The sequence below is a fragment of the Symphalangus syndactylus genome, chromosome 11 (genome assembly GCF_028878055.3).
Source record: "Symphalangus syndactylus isolate Jambi chromosome 11, NHGRI_mSymSyn1-v2.1_pri, whole genome shotgun sequence".
NCBI classification, from domain to species: Eukaryota; Metazoa; Chordata; class Mammalia; order Primates; family Hylobatidae; genus Symphalangus; species Symphalangus syndactylus.
Window position 1 is genome coordinate 40,724,241 of NC_072433.2, and position 20,100 is coordinate 40,744,340.

The window sequence follows — 20,100 nt, forward strand, 5'->3', positions numbered from 1 at the left end:
AGTCCCAGTCCCACAAGTTGGAGGAAGTGAAAGGCCAGCGTGGGTGGAGCACCTGCTCTGGGGAGAGAGGGCAGCCCCAGGGGTGAGAGGCAGGCAGAGCAGGATCAAAGAGACAGCTCAAAAAGGAAAAATCCCTTTCCTATTCTGAGACTTTGTGCTCTTGGGTACCATGTCTCTCTCTGTGCCACACCAAAGTCATCTCACAAGACCCCTTGTGGTATGAGTTGCACATCTTAGAAAGCAAAGTCAGAAACACTTTGTTGGAGACACTATGGGTGCTCCACCCATACTCCTCAGCTCACCCGAGGTTACCTGCAGACATTTCCAGATGCCCTGGGCTACCTCTCACTTCTGCTTTAAGTTATTTTCTGGCCGAAGGGTGTGCACAGCAGACAGCGAGACAACCCTCAATAATGAGGGATGGGAGTCGAGGATATACCCCAGTCTCCCTGCCTTTTCGTGGGACACTTCTGAAATATTTTCTATAGTCTCGCTAAGGGTCCCTGAGGGATGGAGACCCAATTGCCCAGTGGTAACTCACTCATCAACACCTTTTTTATTGGCTTTTCTCCCTTTCTCGGTTAATTTCACTCTCACTGGGCTTCATGGGATCATTTCCCAAATACATTTCTGGCACCTGAATCCTTTTCTCATGATCTTCTTTGGGGGAAACTACAACTTTGACACAGCTTTAAACTTCTGTCAGTGGAATGAGTTGCCCAGTGAGATGTGAAGTTCCACCTTACTGAGGACTCAAGAAATGGCTGAGAATGTTCAATGGAGATTCACAGGTCAGGTAAGGACTCAAATTAGATGAACACTTAGTATTCTTTTGTGTGTCTGTCTTTTTTGTTTGTTTGTTTGTTTCAAAGAGACAGCATCTTGGCCAGGCGCGGTGGCTCATGCCTGTAATCCTAGCACTTTGGGAGGCCGAGGCAGGTGAATCACCTGAGGTCAGGAGTTCAAGACCAGCCTGGCCAACACGGCGAAACCCCGTCTCCACTAAATATACAAAAATTAGCCAGGCATGACAGTGGGCACCTATAATCCCAGCTACTTGGGAAGCTGAGGCAGGAGAATCACTTGAACCCGGGGGGCGGAGGTTGCAGTGAGCTGAGATCATGCCATTTCACTTCAGCCTGGGCAAAAGAGCGAAACTCTCAAAAAAAAAAAATGAGAGACAACAGCTTGCCCTGTCACCTAGGCTGGAGTGCGGTAGTGCAATCATGGCTCACTGTAGTCTCAAACGCCTGGTCTGAAGTGATCCTCCCCTGTCAGCCTCCCCAGTAGCTGGGACTGCAGGTGCATGCCACCATGCCCAGCTAATTTTTGTTTGTTTTCTGAGACAGGGTCCCCCTCAGTTGCCCAGGGTGGAGCGCAGTGGCATGATCATGGCTTATTGCAACCTCAAACTCCTCAGCTCAATTGATTCTGTTACCTCAGCCTCCTGAGTAGCTGGGACTACAGGTGCACCACCACACCTGGCTAATTTTTCATTTTTTTGTAGATATGGGGTCTTGCTATGTTGCCCAGGCTGGTCTGGAACTTCTAGACTCAAGTAATCCTCCCACCTCAGCCTCCCAAAGTTCTAGAATTACAGGTGTGAGCCACCAATCCAGGCCCCAGCTAATTTTTAAAATTTAAAAAATAGAAATGAGGTCTCACTATGTTGCCCAGCCTGGCCTTGAACTCCTGGCCTCAAGCAATCCTCCTGCCTCGGCTTCACAAAGTGCTGGGACTACAGGCATGAGCCACTGCACCCAACCTACCTAGTATCCTTCTGATCCTCAGGTCTCATTATTCTGGATCAGGAGTCAGCAAACTACAGCCCACAGGCCACATCCAGCCTACTGTCTGTTTTTGTATAGCCTGTGAGCTAAGAATGGTTTTTACATTATTTATTTATTGTTTGTTTGTTTGTAGAGATGGGGGTCTTGCTATGTTGCCCGGGCTGGTCTTGAACGCCTGGCCCCAAGCAATCCTCCCTCCTTGGTCTTCCAAAGTCCTGGGATCACAGATATAAGCCACCATGCCTGGCCAGCTTTTACATTTTTAAATGGTTGAAAAAGATGTTTAAAGAATAATATTTTGTGACACAGAAAAATTATGTGAAATTCAAAACTTCAGTGTCCATAAAGCTTTATTGGAACCCAGATATACTCATTTGTTTACATAGCATCTACGGCTGCTTTTACTCTACAGTGTCAGTTTCTCATCAACATTACAAGAAATGTTACAAGACGTTACTTGAGGACTTACTGTACGTCATTTCGCTTAAAGTTGCAGTTTCTAAGAACCTATTGAGGACATTAAGTGAGAATTTACTGCAGTTGCAACTGAAACCCTATGGTCCATAAAGCTCAAAATATTTACTCTCTGGACCTTTACAGAAAAAGTTTGCTGATGCCTGTTCAAGGTCATTATCCAGCAGAGACAAGAGGCAGATTGAGGCCTGGCTGCCCCACGAGTGGGGAGGCCGATGCCCAGACCTAGTATCTGGGGGCAGTTTGAATCAGAACCTCACATTTCCTTTTGCCACGTCTTTATGACCATGGTCATTACTCCCACCCTCTGCAAGTACCTAAGACTCATTCACAGAGGCATTCATGTCTGTATACCAGTAATATTTTTTGATTAAATTTTTTTCCATTTTTCTTGTTGTTAAAGATAGAGGTGGGGGTCTCACTGTGATGCCCAGGCTGGTCTTGAACTCTTGGCCTCAAGCATTCCTCCCACTTCTGCTTCCCAAAGTGCTGGGATTACAGGCATATGCCACTGTACCCAGCCACCAGGAATATTTTTCTTTTTTTAAAGGACATGAGAAATTTTCTTCTCCACACCCTGCCACTATGTCACGTGGTTTCATCCACGCTTGATCACTTTCACCACCACTTAGTTACTGATTTCTCCCCAGAACAAACCAAACCTCCAGCCCACATCCTGAGATTTCTGATCAATACCCAAATGTTGGCCAGGTAAGGTAGATCATGCTTGTAATCCCAGTGCTTTGAGAGGCCAAGGCAGGAGAAACACTTGAGTCTAGGAGTTGGAGACCAGCCTAGGCAACACAGAAGACCCTACTTAAAAAATTAGCTGGGCATGATGGTGTGCACCTGTAGTCCCAGCTACTTGGCTGGGTGGGAGGATCCCTTGAGCTCAGGAGGTTGAGGCTGCAGTAGCTATGATCATACCATTGCAGAAGGCGTGGGTGACAGAGCAAGACCCTGTGTCTTAAAAACAACAACAAAAGAAACCAAAACCAACAAAACAAAACAAAACAAAAAACCCAAATGTCTGGTCAACATTAGATTAAGTTGGGGGGTGGGGGGTGTTACTGCTTACCAGCAGTGCAACTTTGGGCAAGTCATTTAACAGCATGGAACGTCAATTTCATCATCTCTCAAAGGCGGAAATGATCCTGTCCGACCTGCCAGGATTACCGTGCTAATCGGATGAAATGAGAGCTGCTCACAAGACACCATGCCGCCTGGCTCCAGCCTCCCTCCCTTTGACAACCACACTCCCTGCCCACTGGCTCTCCTCGAGTCCCCTGGCCTTGCCAAGCTCTTGGCTATCTCTGTACATGATGACCTTTCTGCCAGAAACATCTTTTCCTCACCCCACCTTCTGCCGGCAGATCAATGCATAACCTTTGTTTATGTGTGTTTCTGTTTAAAGACACCTTATATAGGCCAGGCGCTGTGGCTCGAGCCTGTAATCCTAGCACTTTGGAGGCCAAAGTGGGTGATCACCTGAGGTCAGGAGTTCGAGACCAGCCTGGCCAACATGGGGAAACCCCATCTCTACTAAAAATACAAAAATTAGCTGGGCGTGGTGGCATGTGCCTGTAGTACCAGCTACATGGGAGGCTGAGGCAGGAGAATCGTTTGAACTCCGGAGGTAGAGACTGCAGTGAGCTGACATCCTGCCACTGCACTCCAGCCTGGGAGACAGAGTGAGACTCTGTCTCAAAAAAAACCACAAAAACAAAAACAAAAGATACCTTATTTGATATATATTTTTGATATATATACATATTATTCATTAACATTGAACTCAGCCAACTGCACTGTAACTCATGCCTGAACGAAGCTTACCTAACAGACATACTTTCTCTGTAAGGCACATCGCAGCCTTCTCATGCTTAGGAACACTAGATAGCACATCAACAGTACACTTGGGGCCATTTCAAACAGCGACATCACAAACAAAAACGCACAAACATGCAAAAAATGTGGCACTAAGTACACCACAAAAGGAACACTTGTTTATAGCACAAGAGCTGAAACCAGAAAGCAGCCTGTCCTCCTGTTTGCCCTTGGCTGGAAATGTGCACATTGGGTGACTTAACTTTTTCACTATTCTACGTGCATCCGTATATGACTGTGAAAGTGTCATGGATATTGATTCGGAGGTTACACAAACATTTTTTTTTTCTTTTTTTTTTTTTTTTTTGAGATGGAGTTTCGCTCTTGTTGCCCAGGCTGGAGGACAATGGCATGATCTTGGCTTACTGCAACTTCCACTTCCCAGGTTCAAGCAATTCTCCTGCCTCAGCCTCCCAAGCAGCTGGGATTACGGGCTCCCACCACCATGCCCAGCTAATTTTTTGTATTTTTAGTAGAGACGGGGTTTTGCCATGTTGGCCAGGCTGGTCTCGAACTCCTGACCTCAGGTATCCACCCACCTTGGCCTCCCAAAGTGCTGGGATTACAGGCATGAGCCACTGCACCTGGCCTTTTTTTTCTCTCTCTTTTTTTTTTTTTAAATGAGCCAAGGTCTCGCTATGCTGTCCAGGCTGGTCTCAAACTCCTAAGCTCAAGTGATCAGGCTGGTCTCAAACTCCTAAGTTCAAACCCCTAAGCTCAAACCTCAGTCTCCCAAAGTGCTGGGATTACAGGTATGAGCCACCACACCCAGTCACAAACACATTTTTTAAAAAATTCTTTAATTATATAATTTTTAAAATAAAGAGATGGGGTCTTACTGTGTTACCCAGGCTGATCTGGAACTCCTAGCCTCAAGTAATCTTTCTGCCTCAGCTTCCCAAAGTACTGGGATTATGTGCATGAGCCACCATGCCTGGCCACAAACAAATTTTTTTTTTTTTTTTTTTTTTTTTTTTTTTGAGACGGAGTCTCGCTCTGTCGCCCAGGCTGGAGTGCAGTGGCGCAATCTCGGCTCACTGCAAGCTCCGCCTCCCGGGTTCACGCCATTCTCCTGCCTCAGCCTCTCCGAGTAGCTGGGACTACAGGCGCCCGCCACCACGCCCGGCTAATTTTTTTTTGTATTTTTAGTAGAGACAGGGTTTCACCGTGGTCTCGATCTCCTGACCTTGTGATCCGCCCGCCTCGGCCTCCCAAAGTGCTGGGATTACAAGCGTGAGCCACCGTGCCCGGCCGAACAAACAAATTTTTTTAAAAAATTATTCAATGTATATAATTTTTAAGCAAACAGGGCCTTGCTCTGTTGCCCAGGCTGATCTGAAACTCCTAGCCTCAAGCAATCCTCCTGCCTCAGCCTCTCAAAGTGCTGGGATTACAGGGAAGAATTTGCAAATTCAGAACTTGTGAATAATGAGAATCTACTGTACTTTCTTCCCGTTTCTCTCATTCAGGGCTGGCTGAACTCTGTCTTACTCACATTTTATCTCTAGCATCTGGAAAACTGCCTGGCCCACAGTAGGCTCTCAATAATAAATGTATTTCGAATGAGCGAATGAGTCAGTTCAGTGGAAGTGCTCAGCTCACAGCAGTGATAGCTAGTGTTTGTTAAGACATACCACGCGCCTGCCCCATGCACGCTATCCTGGTCAACAAGGGAAACAGCAGAGTATTGTTCTTTTGCACCTGAGCTCAAGAGCAGACTGCCTGGGTTCAAATATGGGACATGCTTCTTATTAATTAATTATATAACTTCGAGCAAGATCATTGGCCTCTCTGAGCCTAAGTTTCCTTGGCTATCAAATGCAGTATTCATAGTACTACCTTGGAAGTTATGGTCAGGAGTCTAACTTAGCCCTGAACAGAAAGCCTCTAGCACAGGGTGAACCCTCAGTAAACAGTAGCTTTTATTGTGAATAATTCCCACGGCAACCCTATTTTCACATTCATTTTGCAGATACAAAAACTGAAGCTGAGGATGGTTCAGTGAGTTTCCAAGGTCACAAAGGAAGGGCTGCCTATGGGGATTCTATGCCCATGCTAGTAACACTGCTGTTATATAAACATAAGGGGTCGGCGGCGGGGCGCAGTGGCTCATGCCTGTAATCCCAGCACTTTGGGAGGCCGAGGCTGGAGAATGGCTTGAGCCTAGGAGTTTGAGACCATCCTGGTGAATATAGTGAGGCCCCATCTCTATAAAACAAGCAAACAAACATAAGGGCTCATTTTTACTAGTTGTAAAAGGGCCCTTGCTCGTTATAAGGCCTCTCACTGCCTGATCAGCTAGGTTTGCCAAAATGAGGAAGACAGCTCCAGCCAGTCTCCTGATCTTCTCTGGGATCAGGGTGGGGAGGAACCCCCATCCTACCCGTAAACCCCTAAGAGTCTTCTCTCACATTCCACACTGGTGTCTTTCTGTTCCTTGCCCACTTTCGAGTTCAACCCTTTCAGAACCAGCCCTACTGTGCGGGTTGGGGGATGGTTAGTTTGTTATCTTGGGTTTGACAGTACAAAGGCAGAGGCATTTCCTGCTTAAAAGGCACATGAGAAAGGAGGAGGAGGGAGAACTAGAGGAAAAGGAGGAGGAGGGAATCATCAGCATTCTGGGTTAGAACAAACAAATGTCCTCCGTTTTTCTCCAACTTCTTAGATCAAGGGTCCTCAAATTTGGCTGCCAGCTGGAATCTCTTGCAAACATTTTAATACTCAGATGTCCAGTCCCCCACCCAGACCAATCACATCTGAGTCTCTGGGGGGGTGGAACTAGGGCATCCGTATTTTTTTTAATGCTCCCCAAGCAACGCCAACGTGCAGACAAGTTTAAGAAGTGGTGCCCTGGACCTCATCAGCACTCGGCTGCCACCCTGGAGTGGCTCTGGGCGACAGTGGCTGCTTTCCGCTTCGAGGACGCGCGGCTTGGGGATTCGGGCATGCTATGGGAGGCGAGGGCTGGGGAGGATGAGAGCGTGCCAGCGACCTGGTGCTCTGCCTTGCTCTAGGCCCAGCTCCGAGACTGCGGGTCTCTGGGTCCCCCCCCCCACCCCGGCTACAACACGTGCTGCCGCCCCGACTCCTCCGGTTATCTCTGCAGACCGCAAGCGGTGCCCAGCGGCCGCCCCGCTGTCCACCCCAACCTCAGAGGCTCCAGGGAGACGCCCGAGGCTCAGGAATCCTACCTTGGCTGCCGGCGCTGCCCTCCAGTCCCCGGAATCCTGGGACTCAGGTTCGAGCTGTCGCTGTCGCTGTCGCTGAGCCTGTGGAGCGCCCACTAGAGCGCAGGCGCCACCTAGTGGGCGCGGGGCGGCTGCGCAGGGACCTCGCTGGCAGGCGGGAGCGCAGTCCAGGGCGGAAATGCAGCCAGGGCTTCCCACGTGGGCGGTTTTCCAACGCGCCGCCAGCTCTGTGGCCAGATCCGGCCTGGGGCGGGACCACCTTCACCCGCTGCAGGGCACTGGGATCTGAACTTGGTGAACTTTCTCTTGGGGCACGGAGAGACGGCCAGGCCCTGGCTCTCGGCCTGGTATCCATCCTTCGGTTTTCCGGGCTGAGCTCAGGGATCTTTCCCTTCATCCAGCAGCTTTCAGTGCACCCCCCCTTTGGCACTGCTTCTCTTTTAAATGTGCTGGGACCATCCGAGGCTGGGGTTCTCTCAAACCCAGGGAGGCCCTTCGCCTATCAACAACCCTTTCTTCCTGCCACCCCCTAAACCGTCCCTGAATGAGAGAAACAGCCTGCTCTGCTGGCTTGCTCTACAGAGGCCAGGGCTGGTGGAGGATGGGTGTGTGCCAGCGACCTCGTGCTCTGCTCTGCTGGAAGACCTTCTCTGAGCAGTGGAAGGGGAAGGGGCAGCTTAAGGGAATTGTGTTTTTTGCTTTCTGTTTTGTTTTGTTTTTTGTAGACACAAGGTCTCTCTGTGTTGCCCTGGCTGCTCTTGAACTCCTGGCCTCAAGTGATCCTCTCACCTGCAGCCTCCCAAAGCACTGGGATTACCGGTGTAAACTATGGCTCCCAGCTGCCTGGTATTCTTTCAATGAAGACATGCCAAAACGCTTACAAATATGGTGGACATTTAATGTGTTTATAATTCATTTATTTCTTCATTTAACAACGATTAACTGAGCACCTACTATGTGCCACTTTTCTACAATCAAGGGATACAACGAAGAACAAAACACAAAAATCTCTGCTCTTGTTGAATTCACATTTAATGTAACACATGAATACTTTTAACACACCCAATGATCTAATGCAAAGCAATTGAGCTCGTTGTGGGATAAGTAGAGGATTTATTAAAAATATCTATATTTAGGGCCAGGCACCGTAGCTCACACCTGTAATCCCAGCACTTTGGAAGGCTGAGGCAAGAGGATCGCTTGAGGTCAGGAGTTTGAGACCAGCCTAGCCAACATGGCAAAACTCAGTCTCTACAAAAAATAGAAAAATTAGCCGGGCGTGGTGGCAGGCGCCTGTAATCCCAACTACTGCAAGGACGAGTTGGGAGAATCCCTTGAACCCGGAAGGAGGAGGTTGCAGTGAGCCGAGATCGCACCACTGCACTCCAGCCTGGGTGACAGAGTGAGACCCTGCCTCAAAATAAATAAATAAATAAATCTATGTTTAGGGCGCCAAGGGCAGACAGTCCTGGTGATGGATACAAGCATTACAGAGTTCTATGGGAACGTCTTCGCGTTTTCTTTTAATCCTGGCAGTTTATCTCTGTGGCAACATTTGGAGATAATGCCTTCGGTGGAAATTTCAGGCGATTTGTGAAAGTGAGGCCTGCAATCCTCCTCTCCCCCTCCCCCTGGACCCCACTCTGCTCCCCCAGGACGCTCTGTCATTGTTCTAGCCCAGTGTGAGAGTGTGTGTGTGTGTGTGTGTGTGTGTGTGTGCCTATTTAACCTTTGGACTCTCTGTCCTGGTGTAATCTGGTCAAAGTGAGTATCAAGGGCAGAGGAGGATGAGGAGAAGCAGGAGGAGAAGGAGGATGAGGAGCAGGAGGAGGAGGAGCAGGAGAAAGGAGGAAGAAGAGGAGGAGAAGCAGGAGCAGGGGGAGGAGGAGGAGGAGAAGCAGGAGGAGGAGGAGGAGGAGGTGTCATCTGTGGACAATACCTGGAAGGGCAAGGGGTGGTGGGTGTCACTAATAGGAACCAGCCCCAGCTACTTCACTGCAGGCTGGTGCCCTGGTGAAGGTGAATCAGTCAGAGGAGTGCTGACTGCCCACGGTAAGTACCAGCTGGCAGACAATTTCCCATTCTTTCACTTTAAAGTGTCTGAGTCATGTCCAGACCACTCTTGCCCCATCTTTGCAACAGCTCCCTCCCCACCACCGTGCCCCAGAGCATGCCTGGGCAAAGTCCTAGATTACAAGGGCAGGATCCTGGCATCACCTGATGAGATTAAGTCTTCCTAGTGACTTTCTCTTCTGAGTTCTCCTGGCATTTTTCTCATTCTGCTAATCACAGTGTTTTTGGAAACTGCAGAGTAATCAACAGGTCTGTTTTCTCCATGGAAAACAGGAGTTTTGGTAGGCTGAAGTATGTTAATAATAATAAAAAAAAATTATAACATGTTAGACACTAAGAGTTTTCTTTAAGAGATGGGGTCTTGTTCTGTCATCCAGGTGATCATTGTTCATTGCAGCCACAAACTCTTGAGCTCAAGGGATCCTCCCACCTCAGACTCCCAAGTAGCTGGGACTACAGGCATGTGCCACCATGCCTGGCTAATTTTTAAATTTTTATTTCTTTTTTTTTTTAAGAGATGGGGTTTGGTTTTTTTTGTTTTTATGTTGCTCAGGCTGGTCTACAACTCCTGTCATCAAGCATTTCTCCCACCCCAACCTCCTAAGTAGCTGGGATTATAGACACAAGCTGCCATACCTGGCTCATGCACTAAGGATTTTAGATTGACAATTTAGTTTAATCCTCACAGTAATCCTACAAAGTAGGCACTGTTACTCTCCCCACTTTCTCAGCGAAGAAACTGAGACTTGCAATGTTTAAGTAACTTGCCCTAGGTAGAGGAATCAAGTAATGTACCCAGAACGTGAATCTGGATTATCTTATTCCAAAGCACATGCCCTGAACACCTCACTACTGTTTACTAAGCACCTACTATGTGCTGGACGCTGTGCTTTATATATGGAACAGGATAGGCAAGGTACTCATTTTTTTATATATATACTTTTTTTATTATACTTTAAGTTCTAGGGTGCATGTGCACAACGTGCAGGTTTGTTACATATGTATACATGTGCCATGTTGGTGTGCTGCATCCATTAACTTGTCATTTACATTAGGTATATCTCCTAATGCTATCCCTCACCCCTCCCCCTACCCCACAACAGGCCCCAGAGTGTGATGTTCCCCTTCCTGTGTCCAAGTGTTCTCACTGTTTAATTCCCACCTGAGTGAGAACATGCGGTGTTTGGTTTTTTGTCCTTTCGATAGTTTGCTGAGAATGATGGTTTCCAGCTTCATCCATGTCCCTACAAAGGACATGAACTCATCATTTTTTGTGGCTGCATAGTATTCCATGCTGTATATGTGCCACATTTTCTTAATCTAGACTATCATTGTTGGACATTTACTCATTTTTATCCCTTTTGCTTTCTTGTTCTGTTCACCCTTTTCTTCAAAGGGAGAATTTTGTTTACTTTTGTTTTTTAAAATAAATTCATAAAATTATGTTATGAGATGTGACCTATTTTTTAGTAAGAAAGGGAATACTTATCTTCTAGAGTGAGCCTCCATTAAAGAGGGTGAGGATCAGGCCGGGCGCAGTGGCTTACACCTACAATCCCAGCACTTTGGGAGGCCGAGGCAGGTGGATCACAGGTCAGGAGATCGAGACCATCCTGGCTAACACGGTGAAACCCTGTCTCTACTAAAAATACAAAAAATTAGCTGGGCATGGCGGCGGGCGCCTGTAGTCCCAGCTACTCAGGAGGCCGAGGCAGGAGAATGGCATGAACTCGAGAGGCAGAGCTTGCAGTAAGCCAAGATCGCACCACTGCACTCCAGCCTGGGCGACAGAGCGAGACTCCATCTCAAAAAAAAAAAAGAGGGTGAGGACCCTCTGTGGTCTAAAGTGGATGGAGCTAGAAATGGTGGCACTGGAGTCATGGGCAAGATCGTGTCGGGCCCCCAGCAGAAGGCATAGAGAAGGAAAGAGGCAGAAATGCCAAAGAGACCAAAGGGAAAGGGCCTGGGTACCCGTCCCAGAAGGACACTTGGTCTTATGAGGCTGGCTTGTGGACTGACTGGCAACTTAACTCTTGAGGTCACAGTGTGTCTATGATTGGTAGGAATGACTGGTCACATTCTGGTCCTGGATTGTACCTGCAAACCCTCTCAAGTGTTATGAAGTGTAATAGCAGAGGAACTGATTCTGTCTCATTGACTCTTTCCAAAAATCCCAGGAAGCAATTATTGGATTTTATTTTTTTGAGATGGGGTCTCATTCTATCACTCAGGTTGGAGTGCAGTGGTGTGATCTTGGCTCACTGCAACCTCCACCTCCCAGGCTCAAGTGATTCTGCCACCTCAGCCTCCCAAGAAGCTGGGACCACAGGTGTGTGCCATCATGTCTGGCTAATTTTTTATATTTTTGGTAGAGACAGAATCTCACCATGTTGCTCAGGCTGGTCTCAAACTCCTGAGCTCAAGCCATCCACCTACCTTGGCCTCCCAAAGTGCTGAGATTCCAGGTGTGAGCCACCATGCACAGCCCAGGAAGCAGTTATTATTATTATTTTGAGACAGAGTCTCACTCTGTCGCCCAGGCTGGAGTAGGGTGGAGCTATCTTGGCTCACTGCAACCTCCGCCTCCCAGTTCAAGCGATTCTCCTGCCTCAGCCTACCAAGTAGCTGGGACTACAGGCACCTACCACCACGACTGGCTAATTTTTGTATTTTTAGTAGAGACAGGGTTTCACCATGTTGGCCAGGCTGGTCTTGGACTCCTGACGTCAAGTGATCCACCCACCTCGGCCTCCGAAAGTGCTGGGATTACAGACATGAGCCACCGCGCCCTGCCCCAGGAAGCAGTTATTATTAATTACATTTTACAGATTGGGAAACTGAGTCAAAAATGTTAAGCAACTTGCTGAAGGGCATATAGCATGTACACTGTAGAGGTGGTATTCAAACCCAGGCTCCTCTCATGCTGAAATTGCTTTTAACCATGACCACTACCTGCCTTCCCATCAATGACTGGTGAATTAAATTGTACTCTTAGGAAGGGATTTTATATTTGAACATTTTGGCCACTGTGTCCTTCCCTCTTTTACTAGCTGATATTCTGCGCATCCTTCTAGGTCCAGCTCAAATGTGGCCTGCTCTAGGAAGCCCTCCCCTGTTCCCTATTTCCAGTGTGACATCCTCCATATTAAAGGACTTATTGATGCTGCTAAATAGTATAATTTGCTGCAAGAATGTGGCCTCTTCCAGCAGATTGTATGCCCCTTAATCAGGAGTAAGATCCTCCAGGTATGGTGGCTCATGTCTGTAATCCCAACACTTTGGGAGGCCGAGGAAGGAGGATCACTTGATGCTAGGAGTTCGAGACCAGCCTAGGCAACATAGTGAGACCCCTGTCTACACACACACACACACACACTCACACACAAAATGGCTGGGTGTGGTGGCACACGCCTGTAGTTCTAGCCACTGAGGAGGCTGAGGCAGGAGGATGGCTTGAGCCCAGAAGGTTGAGGCTGCAGTGAGCCATGCAGGATCACTCCACTGCACTCCATCCTGGCAACAGAGTGAGACCTGATTTCAAAAAACAAACTGGCTGAGCCTGGTGGCTCATGCCTGTAATCCCAGCACTTTGGGAGGCTGAGGCAGGAAGATCTCTTGAGCCCAGGAGTTCGAGAGCCACCTGGGTAACATAGTGCGACCCCATCTCTATTAAAAAATAATGTAAATAAATAAATAAAAAACCAAGAGTCCTATCCATGTGGGTGGTGCTACATGTCTTCTGTATCCACTCTCCATCCTGCTCTGTGTGTTTGGAGCCTGACTTAAATGGGCAACACCAAAGGCTTATATGCCTACTAGTTTCAAGCTGGGTTTGGCCAATTGTATACCTGGGAGAGACCAGAGGCAGGGAGGAGAGTGAGGTTGGGTGCTTATGTCCCCAGCTTCCCTTCTGCAGGATGCCTTGGGTTGACCACTCTCCTGACCTACAGTCATAGCTGTTAGGTGACCCTGTGCACACAAGCCCTCTTGGCCTCTAGGCTCAGGCCTCCTTAATTGCGATTAAGGTTCTGTAAACTGCACAGCACCCAAAATGGAACTTTGTACTTTGTGGTTCAATAAAGAGCTGTTGAGCTAAATGAGTGGCAAGTGTTTTTTGTTTGTTTGTTTGAATGAGTAAGTGAGTGAGAAGCAGGAAAGAGAGAATTTTAAATGATCTTGAGTACTAGGACTAGATGGCAAATAAGCCCCCTAGGGTCCTGGCAAATGGTTTGTTTTTTTTTTTTTTTTTTTTTTTTTGAGACGGAGTCTCGCTCTGTCGCCCAGGCTGGAGTGCAGTGGCGCGATCTCGGTTCACTGCAAGCTCCGCCTCCCGGGTTCACGCCATTCTCCTGCCTCAGCCTCTCCGAGTAGCTGAGACTACAGGCGCCCGCCATCACGCCCGGCTAATTTTTTGTATTTTTAGTAGAGACGGGGTTTCACCGTGGTCTCGATCTCCTGACCTCGTGATCCACCCGCCTCGGCCTCCCAAAGTGCTGGGATTACAAGCGTGAGCCACCGCGCCCGGCCGGCAAATGGTTTTTATTTATTTTTGTTGTTTGATCTTTAAAAATTTTTTTTCTTTTCTTTCCTTTTTTGTTTTGGAGACAGGGTCTCACTCTGTAGCCCAGGCTGGAGTGCAGTGGCACAATCTTGGCACACTCCAATCTTTACCTCTTCCACCTCCCAGATTCCAGTGACCTCCCACTTCAGCCTCCGGAGTAGCTGGGACTACAGGCACATGCCACCACACCCAGCTAATTTTTATATGTTTTTTGTAGAGAGGGGGTTTCACCATTTTGACCAGGCTGGTCTTGAACCCCTGGGTTCAAGTGACTTGCCTGCCTCAGCCTCCCACAGTACTGTGATTACAGGCATGAGCCACTGCATCCAGCCCAAATTTTCTTAATAAACAGTAAATTTGATTTTTTTCCTTCCTTCCTTCCCTCCTTCCTTCCTTCCTTCCTTCCTTCCTTCCTTCCTTCCTTCTTTCCTTCCTTCCTTCTTTCCTTCCTTCCTTCTTTTCCTTCCTTCCCTCCCTCCCTCCTTCCTTCTTTCCCTTCCTTCCTCCCTCCCTCCCTTCCTTCCTTTCCTTCTTTTTTTTTGACAGTGTCTCTGTCACCCAGGCTGGAGTGCCATGGCACAATCATAGCTCACTACAGCCTGGACTCCCCTAGGCTCAAGTGATCCTCCCACTTCTGCCTCCTGAGTAGGCAGGACTACAGGTGCACACCACCACACCTGGCTAATTTGTGTATTTTTAGTAGAGATGGGGTTTCACCATGTTGACCAGACTGGTCTTGAACTCCTGACCACAAGTGATCCACCCACCTTGGCCTCGCAAACTGCTATTACAAGTGTGAGCCACCACACCCAGCCCTACCTCCAAATGTATATGTTGAAACCCTGAACTCCAATGTGACTGTATTTGGAGACAGGGACTTTATGGAGGCAATTAAGGTTAAATGAAGTCATAAGGATGGGGCTGAAATCTGATAGAACTGGTATCCTTATAAGAGGAGGAAGGGATATCAGAGCTTTCTCTTTCCACGAGCACTGAGAAAAGGCCACGTGAGGACACAGTGAGAAGGGGGCCATATACAAGCCAGGAAGGGAGCCCACACCAGAACCTGAACTTTGCAAGCATCTTGCTCATGAACTTCTAGCCTCCAGAACTGTGAGGAAATAGATGTCTTGTGTAAGCCACCCAGTCTGTGGTATTTTCTTATGGCATCCAGGGCCCACTAATACAGGTAAATGCCCTGTGATGAATGTATAATTCTTAAGAAACTGCCAAACTGTTTTCTCTAGGGGCTGCACCATATCATGGTTCCCACTAACACTATATGAGAGTTCCAGTTGCTCCACAACCTTGCCAACATATGATATGGTCAGTATGTTTTTCAAGAAGTTTTTGTGTTTTTAATGTGGACTTGTGTGTATGCATGTGCATGTTTGCTATGTTTTGTAGTTAGTAATGTCTAAGGAAGCAGTTTAAAGCTGAAAATATTTAAAATGTGATCTACTGAGGTCCCATCCATCTTTGGGTTGCCCATACCTCATTTCTCTGTTCTTGCCTTTCTTCTGGTCATATTCTATTCCTAGGGCTGTGCCAGCTATTCCTACCCTGAGCTGAGCCAGCTAGCAGATCTGGCAAATCACAGTCCTCATCCAAAGTGAATCCATTTCTGGGAGTTGAGGAAGAGGTTGGGTGTGGACAGGGCTGGATTCGTGGGCCTTGTGCTTCATTTAAAGTTCTGCTGTCACTGTCTTGAAGAAGATTTTTAAATTAAGGCAAGGTCTAGCTCTGTTTACTAGGCTGGAGGGCATTGGCACAATCTTGGCTCACTGCAACCTACATCTCCTGGGCCCAAGCCATCCTCCCTCCTCAGCCTCCCAAGTAGCTGGGACTACAGGTATGCCCCACCATGCTCATCTAATTTTTGTATTTTTTTTTTTTTTTTTTTTGTAGAGATGGAGTTTTACCATGTTGCCAGGCCGGTCTTGAGCTCTTGGGTTCAAGTGATCCACCTGCCTCGGCCTCCTAAAGTGCTAGGTTACAGGCATAAGCCACCACGCCCAGCTGCAAGCCAAGATTTCTTACCACATTCATTTTGTAAAGACTCCCTCATCTAATCCCATGGACCTTGCCTCTAAACTGGTCCATGCACAATCCTAGGGTTTCTCACCTTGCCCCTGGGTGCTCCTGCTGCCTGTCTCTTAGGCTGACTTGAGTTAAGCATGATTAATTTGGAGGCTTCACAAGAGGATTGTTGGCCCTGGATCCCAATATCCAAATGAGGATTTGCCTCAAACAGGGCATCTCAATTGGAAGGTAAATGAAACCTCCCTCTTCCACCCTGACAGCCCCAAAGTGTACTTTGGCATTTATGTGGGAGAGGTAAATAGCATCATAATGTATTCTGAATTGTCACTCTGCCAGGCCCTGTTGGCAAGAAGCTTGTTCAAAGAAAGCTGATTTATAGGGGAGTTTTGCGGCATTCTTGCAGATCACTGAATTCCCACACCCAGGGAGGAGGAATGGCACTAACCAGAGGCAGGGGCAGTAAGGGGGTTGTAGTGGGAAGATCACAGGCTCTGGAGACAGAAGGACCTGTGCTTGCATTCTGAGCTGGCTGCTTACCAGTTTTGTGACCCCGGGTAACTGACCTAACCACTCTGGACTCAGTGATTTGAACTCTAAAGTGGGATTAATAATACTTCCTTGTAGGACTGTGTGACTGGGAGGAGTAACCAAGAAGGTCTGTGTAAAGTGCCCGAGGCCGGTATGCACCTGCCCTCCACAAGTGAATCCGAGTCAATGTCACCTTTGACTGCTGTGTGCATACACAAAGAATCATTGTAAATGTACTTCTCTGAAAAGCCACTTCACAGTCCTGCGTGACCCTCCATCTAGCTTCCTAGGAGCTGGGTCAGGATTATCAGTCCCCTACTAGAGTTAGGAAAAGGAATGCTAGGTGATCAGAAAATAACATAGGGTCAACTATAGAGCACAGGAGTTCCAAACTCCAGTTCCATAGAACACGAGGCTTCACTAAGGAAGTATTCACATCAGAGATTGCTCACAGCTGCAAAAACCTTTACCCGTGTGTCCCAGATTAAAAGCACAATAACAGCCTACGAAGTGGATAACATCTGTCCTGGTGGGTGAAGATAGCCTGATGGGGTCTTCAAAGTAGATAAGATTAGCATAGTGATAAGTAGACAGGATGGCTTACACCCGTAATCTCAACACTTTGGGAAGCTGAACAGGCAGATCGCTTGAACCCAGGAGTTTGAGATCAGCCTGGGCAACAAAGTGAGAACCCCACCACCCTCCAACTCCCAGCACCTCTACAAAAAAACAAAACAAACAAAACTTAGCTGGGCATGGTGGCATACACCTATAGTCCCTGCTACTTGGGAGGCGGAGCTGAGAGGATCACTTGAGCCTAGGTTGAGGCTGCAGTGAGCCATAATTGCACCAATGCACTCCAGCCTGGGCAAGAGTGAGACCTTGTCTCAAAAACAAGTAAAAAAAATAAGAAAGTAAAATATAAGAGGTTGGAAGGCAGATGACTTGGGTTCAAATCCCAGCTCTCCTATTTGCTGGCTGTTAGAAACTACCTCAGACAAATTACTCAACCTCCCTGTGCCTCAGTGTCTCCATGTGTTAAATGAAGATTAAATAATACACCTACTTCTTAGGGTTGTAAACAAATAATGGATGTGAACTGTGCTTGGCATAGAGTAGTACCCAGCATCTATTAGCTAGTTATTTTAATGACTTACGTGTTTGGGTAACCCCAGGAGTCCACGGTCCTAAGACTCCCTATTCCTCAACAGTGGGTGGAGTTGGCATTCCAGGTTAAAGGGTGGTCTCCAAGTTGGGGGTGAGTCCCAGGAACTTAATGTGGCCTGGAGATACAAGGTAGGCCACACAGCCCATTGCGTAGTGACAGGGATTGTTTTGCATGTGACATAGGGGCTGGTGTTTACAGGTAACTAGGAGGTGGTGGTGGGGTGATTTGTAAGTTATAGATTAAACAAAAGGGAATTCTTCTGGTGGAATGAATGGGGCACAGTGCCTGGAATTGGCCAGGTTAGCCGGAAGGGCAGCTCTCCAGGCCCTGCCCACCCCACAGGGGACTCCTTATGCACAGGGGGGGCGTCTCCTTGTGGCCATAGAAACGGAACTGGCTCTTTTCAACAGTGCTCCAAGAGGACGGTTATTTAACGCTGGCCCCCAAGGATCACCCGCACAGATCTTCCTCCTCCCGGAACGTCCAAGGGCACTGGATCCTCTGTGTCCCTCTGAGATGGGGTGCCACTCCAGCAAGAGCACCACGGTGGCAGCTGAGTCCCAGAAGCCTGAAGAAGAGCGCAAGGGAGGAGAGCCGGGTGTGGAGACCGGCACCCAGGCAGCAGACTACAAGGATGCCCCGCTGAAGGATGCAACCCCTGAGCCAAAGAGCTGAGATGCCTCTCTCCAGAGTCGGACCCTCACCTCCTTCCTGGAACTGCCTTTGACCCGAGAACCATGAGGCAATCCCCACCCTGAGAAGCTCCGATCACTGGGAGGAGAGAGAAAACCTCCAGCTTTGGGATTCAGGCTTCAGAAGTTTTTAGCAGCCTTTGCACATTGGAGGGGTGGGGAGGATAAGTCTATAAGGAATCCTATTTCCCCAGCTCTCCCACAGAGAGGACGAAAGAAGTCTTCACATGTTGTGGAACTTTCCTGTAACTTCTGGATGCAGACAAGCCTCGGAGCAGACTGTTGTGGCTCCAGTGAATATCTGCTGCCAAGCTGTGAGCATCCAGGGATCCCCGTCTGCCTGGCTTTCCTGAAGTCAGAACGCGCCTTGGTCATAATATGTGGGGTGTGTGGATCTCAGTTTGCTTGCTTTCTTTCTCCTTTTTTCAACAGCTGGCGGAGTAGCCAACACCCCTGACAGCAACATGTTGCACTTGGCTCACTCCACACCCTGTCTGTGAATAATTTTAATATTTAACTTGAAATGTTGTTAAGAAACTATGGAAAATATCAGGATCCCACTGGGATCCTGTAAATTAAGGGCAACAAGGTCCTAGGCCTCCAGTAAGGGGGGCAAGGAGCCCTGGTGGGAAGGAAAGAAGAGAGATTTGTGTTCCTGATTCCTTAATCCCCAAAAAAGGTCCCTCTGCTAACATTCACATATCTCTTCCTAGCCAAAGTCTGTCCATTTCAACCCTCTAGCATCTGAGCTATCTGCATCCAGCTTTCAAAAATATTTTGCTGTTTACTAACATGTCTGTCAGCCTTTCTTTTCTCCCCCGCATGTGTTTTGTTTTTAATTCCACTCAAAAGCGTTTTCATTTGAAATCAAACAGACATGTTTGCAAATAAATGATGACACAACACATTTGAAAGACAGAATTGGGGATCTGAGATTAGAGGATCAGCAGAGAAGGGTGGGTGTAATTCTGTGGAACAGGAGTGAGAACAGAGGCGAGGGAGCCGTTGCTTTGTGCCAGGCGCCATGCTGAGGACTTTCCATAGATGGTTTAATGCCACCCAACCACCCCCACTTTATAGATGAGGAAATGGAGGAAATAAAGTTACTTGCCTGAGTATGGGCAGCCAGGAAGGAGCAGAACCCACAGGTGAGCCCCAGCAGTTTGGCTTGGGAAATGCATGTAGAGTGCTTCTTAAAGCAGAGAGCCTTTCTCATGATTAAACTGAAATACGAGTCCCTTTATAGCCTGTGCATAGTGAGGACCATGTTTCTTTATTCACTGGGACCTACCTGCCTATTGAGAAGTAGGTAACCGGTCAGCTTAGAGTTGCCCCACTGCAGGTTGGGTGATGCATTGAGGGACTTATTTTTACTCTGGTGGTGGGGGACGGGGAGGGAGGAAGAGACGGAGAGGGAAGTGGGAGAAGGGAGGGAGGGAATGGAGGAAAGATGAAGAAAGGAAGGAGGGAGAGGAGGGGGGAAGGGAGAGAACGAGGAAAGAGGTAGGGAGAGGGAGAAGAGGAGGGAGGAGAGGGCAAGAAGAAGGAGGAGGAGGGGAAACAGGAAGAGAGGGAGGAGGGAAAGAAGGAGAGGGAGAGAAAGAGAGGGAAGAGGTAGGGAGATGAAAGAGCGGGGAGAGGCAGAAAGGGAGGGGGAGAGAAGGAGAGGGGTGAGTGAAAAGGGGTAGGGAGGAGGGAG

General features: G+C 48.1%; 2 protein-coding genes across 7 annotated transcripts in view; one reads left to right on the forward strand and one right to left on the reverse strand.

The window, feature by feature from the left end:
- The window catches only part of CHD9 (chromodomain helicase DNA binding protein 9), a 278,999-nt gene extending 271,004 nt beyond the window's left edge, over window positions 1-7,995 (reverse strand). For 2 of the 6 annotated variants that reach the window (XM_055232979.2, XM_055232973.2), the window contains exon 1: window positions 7,340-7,923. The gene's annotated coding sequence lies outside the window, so the exon portion shown is untranslated. Of the gene's footprint in view, window positions 1-7,339 lie in introns of all 6 variants that reach the window. The other 4 variants (XM_063612686.1, XM_063612687.1, XM_055232971.2 and 1 more) reach the window with 3 other exon arrangements.
- CHD9NB (CHD9 neighbor) lies at window positions 300-19,308 on the forward strand. Its single transcript, XM_063612699.1, has 2 exons — window positions 300-796; window positions 18,120-19,308. Exons 1-2 carry the CDS (start codon window positions 771-773, stop codon window positions 18,382-18,384), a joined length of 291 nt encoding a protein of 96 aa, XP_063468769.1. The 5' UTR covers window positions 300-770; the 3' UTR covers window positions 18,385-19,308.
- The last annotated feature ends 792 nt before the right edge of the window (window positions 19,309-20,100 follow it).